Source organism: Liolophura sinensis, chromosome 6 (assembly GCF_032854445.1).
Source record: "Liolophura sinensis isolate JHLJ2023 chromosome 6, CUHK_Ljap_v2, whole genome shotgun sequence".
Lineage (NCBI taxonomy): Eukaryota > Metazoa > Mollusca > Polyplacophora > Chitonida > Chitonidae > Liolophura > Liolophura sinensis.
In genome coordinates this window covers 77,585,391-77,597,511 of record NC_088300.1, presented here as the reverse complement: position 1 = coordinate 77,597,511, position 12,121 = coordinate 77,585,391, and the positions used below count along the sequence as shown (strand labels likewise).

The following is a 12,121-nucleotide window of genomic DNA, read 5'->3' as shown; positions in this document are numbered from 1 at the left end:
AGATCATGACTAGTGTGACGATATCCATGATGGATGGTAACTATCAATCACTAGACACCCCACACAATGTGGATACAGATCATGACCAATGTGCAATGTGACGATATCCATAATGGACGGTAACTATCAATGTGAATACAGATCATGACCAGTGTGACGATATCCATAATGGATCGTAACCATCAATCAGCAGAAACCCCACTCAAATGTGAATACAGATCATGACCAGTGTGACAATATCCATGATGGATGGTAACTATCAATCAGTAGACACCCCACACAAATGTGATTACAGATCATGACCAGTGTGACGATATCCATAATGGATGGTAACTATCAATCAGTAAAAACCTCACACATATGTGAATACAGATCATGACCAGTGTGACGATATCCATAATGGATGGTAACCATCAATCAGCATAAACTCCACACAAATGTGAATACAGATCATGACCAGTGTGACGATATCCATGATGGATGGTAACCATCAATCAGCATCACAAATGTAAATACAGATCATAATCAGTGTAACGATATCCTTAATGGATGGTAACTATCAATCAGCAGAAACTCCACTCAAATGTGAATACAGATCATGACCAGTGTAACGATATCCTTAATGGATGGTAACCACCAATATACAGATATTGCACACAAATGTAAATACAGAGCAACGCCACTATGCAGATACTCATAACAGATGATAACCAGTCATACAGTAGATACATGGGGCACCAGGATACCAGAAGGTGATAGTTATCGCTGTCTTAATTGTTGACTGGAAGTGTGAATCATATGCCAGTCGCACCTCGACAAATGTGTGATAGGAACCACTAAGTATGGTAAATGAGAAGAAAGCTGCGAAAGAACGGGTATTGAAGAAAAGCACAGCCGGATCGTGGTGGAAAAGAATGGATATTGAATACAATACAAAGTACAACACTGGCTACAAAGCAACCTCAGACCTCAAAAGATGTCAGACAAATGGAAAGGCAGAACAAAAATGGTAAAGAAATAACTTCAGAAGTAAAAGGTTGGCCGTGACATGTTGGGAGGCTGACAAGGGGCGGTGGAGTATCAGAGAGTGAGAGGGGGCATTCCCCAATGTGCCACATCTGACATTATCCTGGTCACTGTCTACCGCAAACCAACTCACTGAGAATTATTGATTTTTTACCCTGTCCACGGGACACTATCAACAAATGAAGCTGGCCAATAGTGAGGGTTACGCTTGTCCGCAGGGAGCCATGCACCATGAGGCGCTTTTCCTGTTTGCTGTCTTTTTAGGAGTTTAGCCTGGAAATTGATTTCCCATTCATGTCGTTTCTTTTTTGCTACATCCCTGTGACAGGTTCTCTTTTCCTTTGAGTGACAGAAAAACCCAGAGCACGTCAGCAAAGACACAGCTTGAAACTTCAGCCAGCTTCATAATCTAGTTCACAGCCGTTTTTCTATCCTGTTCTCGCAGCTCACCTGAGCCTATAATATACAGGTGTTAATCTCATAGTCAGCTAAGTCTACACTGCCCTAACAATGTGGCTAAGGCAAATTTAACACCCTGGTAAAAGACTTGGCTGAAAGAGAACAGCACAAAGAAGCTGTAATGTGTGTTGCGACACAAATAAAATACCCTATTATTGCTTGGCTTCTTTTTAAAACTAATATTTCACTTTTTTTTTTTTGTATAGCAGGTGCAGAAGCAAAGCTGGAAAGAAGATTTATCTCTGCATACAGCTGACAAATGGTATCTTTCTTCCATCTCCTGCAAAATCAGTTCCTGACTACACTGGATGATCCACGTTAAACATTTAAGGCAAGCAGAAATATTCAGGCCTTGATAGGAAGAATCATCATAAAAAAAGTGTCATCTGTAACAGATTAGCACATAATAATTTGTGTAAGGTAACAGCACCTGCATAGACAATTCAGATGAGTTATGCCCACAGGGTTTGCTGCAGCCTCCCTGATGTATTACCTGCACATGAATGTAGGGCATTTGTCTGGTAAATGATGGCACTGGCGGTAGATGGGACTGGCACTGGCGGTAGATGGGACTGGCACTGGAGCTTACCATTTATCACACACCATGGTCAGTCATGTACACAGCCAGCAGAGAAATTAGAGGCTCATGGTGTAAGCCTGTAGACCGATTGCTCAGCTCTACCACACATTTTGTATCTAGTCCGAAAAGGGATGCTTAATTAACTAAAAAACCCTGGTAAGACCACCCTTTGAAATCCCTATCAATTGGTGCTTGTAGTCATACTGTCTCCATCTATCATGTTAGCTGGGCAGGATTACACGACTCTCAAAGTCTGTAGCACTTGCGCTATTTTCATTGATTTTTTCATTGTGTCCATACCATAGGTAACCCACAATTTTACAGAGTGGACTGTACTTGGGGTCTAGGCAAGTACCACTAAGCAGTACTAATCAAATATCAATTTAGGCAACAATAATCGTCATGTTACTTAACAGCGGTGAAACATTAGACATTGGAGACTTGAGTACCAGTGTATTCACTGTGGCAATGGGTGTACAGAACAAGTCTGGTTCACAACCTCCAACAGTGCAGGTCTGATCTACTAAACTGACACACTACTAAGCAAAATAAGTATGAATCATTTGATAAGGGTACCGATTATATCATGGCAGAAAAGACCTGAAATATTTAATATCTTGAATCAGCCATTTCTGAGTACAGTGGCATGGACATAATAAGGAATATACATGTAGGTTATTACACACAGGCAGTATTTTTACCTGGGAATGACCAGGATAGGGAATCTGAAATTAGCACAAACACTGGAAAGTAAGAAAGCACAGGGAAAACTGTACAATGAGAGATGCAGGCCACAAAATGTCAGAGGCAGCTGGATGCCATCACCACAAAACAGCCAAAAAACCCTCCTATTTCACAGTGGACAAGCAGCTTCATCAGCATTTAGACAAACATGCTGAAACAGTGCTAGGCATGGTGATGTGAAGGCAGAATTAATGGCGAAGTGTACTTGTAGTAGCCTGCATCTGAGGGTTGAGGAGGATCCTATGGCAAGGAGTGGGGCATGAGAGGCGATCAGTGCAGGAAAAGTACACAGGTCAGGATGGGGGATCAAAGACTGGGGGGCGCAAACAAGACACTCAACAGCAGTGGCTTGTACCGGTCACCACTACTTTAACATGATCAGAGATCTTCAATCCTCGCTGACCCATGAAGAAATCGCAATAAAACCTTGAACAGCATGCAACTGACAAAAAACAACTCATGGAGAATCAAACTGATGTGTCAAGGCAAAGCAGTAGAAATCTGAAATCTAACCCGAACAGGAAAGGTAGGTTTGACAGCTGGTTGTTTATGAGCATGCTTGATTAGCTGCTGAGACATAAGTTACTACAAATCTCACAGCAGTGTCCATCAAATGACCCAGGCCATGGCCAGACACTACCAGCAGTCAACTAATAAGGTCTCTAATTAATTGATTGAGAGGTCAGTCAGGCTAAGGAAGGCTCTCCATGGCCACTGGTCACGTGCTGGGAAAACTCTTACACTGGCCTCACAACCAGTGGGGATGGGGATAATGAACAGAAACAAGGAGATAAACCTTGGCCTCTGACTGTTGTGGTGTACTCACAAGGTGACACAGGGCGCCTCTCAGCCACACATTTAATGCCACCTTAACCTCTACCACTCTCAATGCTAAAGATGAATGAGGCAGTCTCTGAATGAACTGATTTTAAAGTCAAAACCAACAGATTTACAACAGTCAACCGGCTTCAAAACCAAAACTGCTACGGCTAAAACCAAGATGAGTTTTACCAAAAGTAGTTCAACAAAGATCAAAATTCGTTCCATCGCAACCCAAGCTAAAGCCAAATCAAAAGTGGTACAGCTAAACCCAATACAATCAAAATCCAAAATGCTTCCCTTGAAAACAAAAAGTGGTAGAACTATACATGTAAAACTAAGAGAAACTTGATGAAAAGTCAAACATGGCAGAGCTGACACCCAGATTAGCTTAATCAAAAGAAAAAAAAAGAGGACTATAAACATATCTGCAAAATAGCAAGAAAATACATACTGCATTTTTTAAAATTAAATCTGCCTGCTGCCATTTAGATAAAATGTATAATGGGGTATCACACACAGCAACGCAGGAACAAAAGGAACTCAAAATTGCTAGCAGCAAAAGGCCAACAAAAAGTATTACTGCAAAAATCTGGGAAGAATATGAATAGCAAAGTTGAGATTTAAATCATTTGTTTTGTTACCAGAAGACTAACCCTTGTGACTCTTTAAATGTGAAGAACACTGTTATCCAGTCATTTCACAACAGCACAAACAAACAAACTTAAGGAATGGCATCATTATGTTGTAATTTGTAAGGTGATATTGGTGCACAGCAACAGCTATACATCTGAGAGGAGAGATTAGATAAACTGAGACCTATTCCAGCCAGCCCAGGCTGTATCCATGCCAAAGCTCATCTGCAGACAATTGGGTGCTAGTTTTACAGCCTTCTAAACCATTGTTAATGCTGGCCAGGAGTTATCACCAAAACAGCTTTGTCCACAGAGGCCTCAACTCCCATAAAATTTCTGCCTTAAAAAAAGCATGATGAAACAGATCCTCAACTTGAAACAAAGCCTAGACCCATAAAGAAATTAACATTTATGTAATTTATAGATTTTAATATTGCACCCCCATTTAACCCTACTCCAAGGTGCTTGTGCTACAGTAAATCAGATGTAAGTGAAACTTAAAATGAAAGCGAAACTTAAAATGAAATATCACAAAGGGATCAAACAACCTGACAATTTTGAACAGAATTACAATAAGGACTCATCTGATCATTCCCCACTGATGTCAAATGAAAGACATATGTCATATAAATAGGGAAATGGCAACTGAAAATCCAGGACATTTTTTTTTCTCATGGAAATGTGAGAATAATGCTAGGAGAAAGTGCCTCAGTGGACACTAGCACTGAGAGACTTGTGAGTCACACTGGTGGAGAATTGTTAGATTTATGCCACATACACACCTTAAATCAGCATCTCCAATACTATCCGGGCACAGTCATTACCTCCTGATCTCCAATGTCCCTCAAACATGCAACATGACCCCAGGCCAGAACTAATGTGGTACAACGCCAGCTTCTCAACCAAGAAACTTTCTAACCCTGTATGTGTGTGTGTGTGAAAATAAAATACAAACTACAGGACAAGGACTACAGTAAAGATATCAGGATTATTATCTCTTCATATGCTTCTACAAAATCTGGTCATTTAACCTTGATCTAGTTAAATACAATACCATGGCAAAGTATGTGTACATTCATGATCGGGTTATACACTGGCAGTGTCACCATGCTGAATGTTAACCATGAAGAAAATGTATTATATAAGAACAAGGAAATGAATACGAACAGCCTAATTTATTAAGATAAAAGCGTTTTGTAGCAGTATTGGTGTAGTAAATCTGGGTAGATGTCATCATTTGAGGCTGTGTAATGGCCAGACAGTATGACCCTAATCCACAGGCATAGCACTGCAGATAACAAGGCACGTGTACAGAAGCCAGAAGAGCTCGCCAATAGCCCTCAAAATTGAACTGACAAAACATATGAAACATATTGTATACCACCAAGCAATTTCATGAACAGAAGCAATCACAGAACTCTTTGTGCAAACAATCAGTTGCATAAATCACAGCAAAAAGAGAAGCCACCTAAAGTTCTGGGAAATCAAGAGTGTAACTGCATGTCTGTTAAAAAGGACATTGCTCACCAATAATACGTTTTAAAAGTCAGACATATGAATTCGAAATAAAAGACAACTTTTCTCAATGACATAAATCTACATGAACACTATTAAAAACTTCAGACTTATATTTACCTTTAGCGCGAGGGGTTGGGGATGCTTATATTAGAGGTATTCCTGTTCCCTTAATTATCTTACAATCACCAATACACATCTATCATGTAATTGTTCAGCTGAGCTCTGACATGTAACACCTATTTACTCTTTCAGGCAACCCGGTTCCCAAAGAAAAAAAGCAGGTTAACATTTTTTCCAGCTTTGTGAATGCCAAGATTGCATCACGTACTTGAAGAATCTGAGATTAGGAATTACAATGGCACAAACCCAAGCAAATTACTGTCAAGATAAGGTTCCCTTTTCTTTTGTAGGTTTCATTTAGTCTTATCCTCTTGCTGATTATATTAGTTCACATCCTAGTCAAACAAACCTGTCATAATTACATCAGTTCATGTTTAGTGGAGAACAGAACCACATTTAGCTCAGGAAATTAATGACAATAAGTTAAACAGAAAGACAATGACTAAAACCAGGTCTATGTTTTACGCAATCCCTTGAACTACTTTATGAATAAAACACTCAAAACTATACTCCATGTGATGTTACCACACTACCTGAACTTACTCCATCAAGTGGTGATTCTTAATACCTCCCTCAGACATATTATAATTAATGGTCCATTCTGAGAACCGATATGTTTACATCAGCTTGGTAATTATGTGTGGGATATTTGGAACTGGTAATAAATTACACTAACCAACAAAAAAATTCTACAAACCTGGAATTGTTAACAGCTTGTTAGCCCTAGTCTATGTCACCTATCTTTCTATACCTATTCTGAGAATGACACTGATGCACGTTTAACAAACCCAACAACCTGTTTCACAGATCAATGAGTAGCTCATCATTTACACATAAAAACTGTAATTCAAGAAAAAATTTCTATGAAACAATCCAGTAATGATTGCATCAGCATTCAGCTAGAGATGTCTTTTAGGTAATTCTGGGAAGGGAAAGCTGATTCTTGTCAGCTATCTGTGGGTTTGGAGTCACTATTCCTCGGAAGGTGTTTATCAAAGAGCTGTTCGGTGGCTGCCAGTCAAGTCATTAGCCAGGCTACATGAGAAGGCCAAGCACAGGAAAAACCAAACACGCATTAAATCAAATTTTCATCTTGCCCGCCTGACGGACCAAATACACAGGACCAGAAATAAAACCTATTTCTTCATTATATACAATCAATACTTGGCTTTGTGCAGCACATAACCATACGGGACTGGAGCCAAGCTCTGCTGTTCAAAGCTTACTGTGGGATACACATGTATCTCAGCCCAGTAACAGTTAGGATAACCCCTGCCAACCCCACCCTAAACACAGGTATATGCATGTGTGAATCTGGGAGGGGAGTGAATGTTTCAGAGGGAAGAAATCTGACCCCTGAGGGTCAACATTAATTATCCTCTCCCAATGATTTCTAATATGTCTTTGTGGGCTGATAAGTATTTAGCTGGTGTGCTTGTCAGGTTCTACACCAGTGACAGTCTGAGTACAAAGGTAAAATAATCAATGCTCAACCTGCAGACAATCTGGTTTACTCACAGTACACCTATAATCCTGATCAGTAGTCCACCAGCAGAAGGCCAACTGTTGCCAACCCCCAGATATGTTTACATATACACCCACACTGGAGTAGCAGCCCACATGGGCTGCCAATCTGTGGCACATTTATGTAGACTTATTGTGTCTGGAGTTCATAATTATCTCATACTTTTAATACAAGTCATCTTATTTTAAGTCTTCACTGGCAACATAGAATAAAAAAAGTGAGAATCAATACTTCAAAAACTATTTTCAACGCAAGGCCCCCAAAAATGGATTTCACTAATTTCTGTTTACATGACCTTGGTATCATGTTATTACATTAATACAGAGCGAATGAACTAAACATAATAAAGAAAATTGAAAATGAGACAGAAGACCTACAGAGGCATTAAAACATAATGGACGGAGAAACAGAATGAGGTGGAGGGATGGGGAAAAGTTAGTTTTCTTTCTGTTCCAGGAAGCTTTTTTCTGCCCTGTGATCTCCTCACAGTGGACAGGCCAAGAGGAGCCTGAAACAAGCACTCAGATATATTGCTGGGCTTAGTCCACAAGTTATAAGCCGAGCAGTGAACCAAGAATATGGACAGGAGGGATTTTTTCCTGAGTTTGGACAGGCTTCAGTAGAGAGCCTAAAGGAATACAGCTAGGACATCCTTTGTGGTTCCTTCCGGTTAATGTTGAGATGTCCCTTAATCCACAATCACTTGAACACAGATGATTTCAAATATACTTAATGGGTCTCTTGGGGTAACATTTCCCTGATGGAATCTCAAGACTGTTCATCAAGGTCTTCAATAATCAAAGCACCACTGCCACTGAAAACTGATAGGTGTATTACTGGGATGAAATACAACAACAAAATGAAATGTTCTCTGCTTGACATTAGATATATAACTCTATAATCCCATTGTCTACACAACATATTTAGTATAAATTGCTGCATAGTTAGATTTTTGCCAACTTAAAGGTCACTTACTTGTTTCTTTTCCTATTTAAGCAAGGAAAGTTTACTGAACCCAACAACAAATCCCACATTGCATGTACCAATCTCTAGCACTAACAGTTATTAAGGTCAAAAAAGCTACAATGAAAAGCCTTTGAAAAAAGTTAGTAATTTCATCCTGACAGAAACCAAGCAATATTCAAAACTGTCAAAATGTGATCTTTGACTTCAAAATAGTTACTCCAAACATCTGCATGATAGAAAAACTGTACCCTGCAAGGCTGTTTTGTTAGCTATCCAGAAAAATAGACATCTAAGCCTAACCAAAACGAAAAACAAGTGGCTTGAAAAGTGGGCTGTTTGCAAAGTATGGGCTGCATGTAACCATCAGATGGTTAATAATGTCTGGTACAAGAAGGCTGAGCCAGATTATATGGGAAGAGATGGTTTGTTTGATGGGTCACGATCATGGTCTTTCTTGAACACAAACTTTGCTCACGGTGGAAATAACTAATCCCCATTTGAGTAAATATTACTCCTTTGTCATAGAAACAAGAGCTAGGACATTCTTCCTGTTCACTAACCGCCCCCTTCCTTGTGATGTGTTCTCGCTCAGATATGAAACTGAATCAAATCTAACAGAACTTGGGACAAAGATGGGTGAGAAGAAGAATTTCACTTGACAGAAATATCGGGGAAGTTCTAACACGCTTTTCATGTTGTCTGTTGTGTTAATGTTAGCTTTATATCAACAAGGGTAAAAATCAGTGGAGAGTAAATTAAGATAGATTGGTCTGGCAGATGTGGGTCAGAGTGTTTATCTCTGTATCCAGATAGTCTCTGCTAGCACCGGTGCTGGAAGGAATGCTAATGTCCCCATGCTGACCACTAATGGTACACATCAAACAATCCAGGCTTCATAGCCCCACCTGTAATACCTGTAAATGAATATATGTGGTCACTACACCTATACCAATTAGCTTCTTGGACATGACAGAAAATTTTGAGATCAAAACACAAAAAGTCATTTTTTGTGTTAAGGTTAACTATTCCACACATTTATCTGAACACATGAAATATCAGACTTTCTGCTCTACATAACCCTCCACACAGGAGTACCAAAGAATTGGCCATCATAACATCTGGTGTCAACATTTTCTTCACAGTATAATGTACTACATACACTCAGGACTCGGGACAAAGCCCACCCACAGACTAAGAATCTAGGCTCAATGGATATAACATGAAGAAACAATCATTTTGTCAATGGCCACAGAATGTCCTGACTGACAAACATCATTGCATTTCAAAAAACAGCACTAGAGATAAACCTTACATATTCCTCTGCCAAATTCAGGATCATTTCAGACAAACATCCTTCATAAGCAAAGAACCTGAGTCTCTCCACTTACAAACCGAATTCAACCATTTTGGACACAATATGGCATAAGAAAACATTGAATGTATCCCAAAGAAACCTATCTTCACATAAGACAAAACAAAAGCTTCCTGGTGCTGATTCAACAGCTCAATAAGGCTCATAAGGGAAGGCACATATGCATGAACAAGTAATGTCAATGTATATGATATTAATCATTTAATCCTTCTTTAAATTAATAGCTTATTTCAAAGGGCAAGTCAAGCCATAAATCTGACCTGTGTGTGGATGTCTCTTATGAGATGGGGAAAACTTTGCTTGGTGCTCAAGAAACCACTGACATTCTTACAAACCTACACAGGTGAAATTGCTGGTCAAATATTTGATTTCAAAATTTTGACCTTGTATATAAAAAATAACAATTTTGTTACATTGCTAGATAAGAAATAACAATTTTAAAGTGAAGCTTTAAACTGTTCAGCCACCATCGGCTTGTGGGGCTAAATAGCAAAACACTTCAGACAACTTCAAAGTTTTTTTTAATACTGTGTCTTAATCAGTTGTGACAAGGTTTCAATCTAACACATTACAACTTGACAAAGTTTGACAAAATAACACAATGCAAGTTTTACAAAGCAGTAAGAATGTGTAGTACTTACCACCGAAGTACCAGTAAGTGTTGTTGAAGGCATCCTGGCCAACATTTATTGGTCGCTGAAATCAGAGAGAGAATGCTGGTAAAAGGAAATGTGCTGAGGCCAAGTTCGACAGACTGTCATAGTTGGTGCAAGTGGTCCACTAGTATCACTTGTGATAAGTCTGCATTGTAGGCACTAACCCGATCCACTGCATTAGACTATTAGGCACTATCACAGAGCTGTCTGCTCTCACAAGCCCACAGATAGCAACCTATTCTCCCTCTATCTCATAGTTCCTGTCACTTGGTTAGGTCGATTGATTCTCCGCTGGCCGGCTCAATTTCATTTCCTACCGAGGCTGTCTTCCCCCAGCTGGCTAGTGAGATCATTGCAGTACCAATATGTGTTTAGAAGCCGGTGATCTGCTGCTTATGTAGCTAGCATTTGATAAATACCAATCAGCTTTATTGTGGGGGATTTCTAAGTCTGGGATAGGACAATCAAGTCAGTGTGTATAAACAGGTTAGATTACAGTCACCAGTGCATGCATCTAACTCTCCTAGCATTTCTATTTGAACTTAGCTAGGAATTGTAATATGTCACAAAGAGGGGCTGTATGCCAGTATTAAGGAAACAGCACAAACACTAAAATAATCATGTTGTTTAGCACTGTGCAGGGAGTGGAAAATAAATTAAGGCCCAGCTGAAATGCTCCTGCGAGACCCACAATAATCATAACTGATGTGTAGTGTATTTCTATTCACAGCATCCTTTCACCACAATTGAAAGATAGCATATGAATATGAATTACTGCTCTGCTGTCCAATTACTGGCTAAATTGTTTGAAGATTTGTAATTACAGCCCCAGAAAAAATGTTACGCAGTATCTGCAAGCTGTGACATGAGCAGAACAAATGAACTTGCAACGACTAATAGCCCCCTATAAAATGACGAACCTGACGAATCATGTCTCAGCATTTAGCAATACAGTTTACGGATGGCTTCCAAGAAACGGCAGTCTTGCTCAACGGGGAACAGTTTGATGCTGAGCTGATTGTATTACCACTATCATATCTGGAATAATTATCTTGTTCAGGCTAGACTGACGAAACCGGGACAGCTCTTTTGACTGGCCATTTTCATCAGTGCCTCTCAGCCACACGGTTTCATTAAGCAGCCAGCCTACAGTCACATGGGATTTGGCCGATGATTCCCAAATAAAGAAATCTACGTAGCCAGTTTTGCCTACCAGACTGTTTATTAGCTTTTAGCTGGACTATAACCGCGTTCAATGGTTGAGACGGTGTGATATCATATGGTTGGTTGGGATGGAAAGAGAGAACCTAGGTTTGGCATGAACCTCTAAATCCCTTACACTGAGAAAATCTCATTACAGCTGGTCAGAGAAAAGCATTGGTGAGGCAGTGGGATGCACAATAGCAGTGCGCCTTCTGTAAATCAAGCCATTAATTCTCAGAGTGGGATGATTTGCCATGGGCCTAGGAAATTTACAGATCAATAGAGTAATAGTTGTGTGTGAGTGTCTTCTCCCCTCCCCAGGAGCAGCCCTGTCCAAGCTTTCTCCCTCACTCTTGCCACGGATATCCATGGCAATCAGCCCTAATAGCAACTCCCCTAGCTCATTACACTGTATTCCTGCAAGCCCCTTCACATGTCTAATTCCTCAAACTGCTCTATTTATCAGCCAGCTCTCTTTGTATTCTATTAGTCTTCTAG

At 39.8% G+C, this 12,121-nt stretch overlaps 1 protein-coding gene across 2 annotated transcripts in view; it reads right to left on the bottom strand.

The window, feature by feature from the left end:
* LOC135466775 (trithorax group protein osa-like) overlaps positions 1-12,121 on the bottom strand; it is an 80,798-nt gene that overhangs the window by 13,033 nt on the left and 55,644 nt on the right. For both annotated transcript variants that reach the window (XM_064744445.1, XM_064744446.1), the window contains exon 6: positions 10,406-10,460. In XM_064744445.1, coding sequence (XP_064600515.1) covers positions 10,406-10,460 — 55 coding nt within the window. The remainder of the gene's footprint in view (positions 1-10,405; positions 10,461-12,121) is intronic.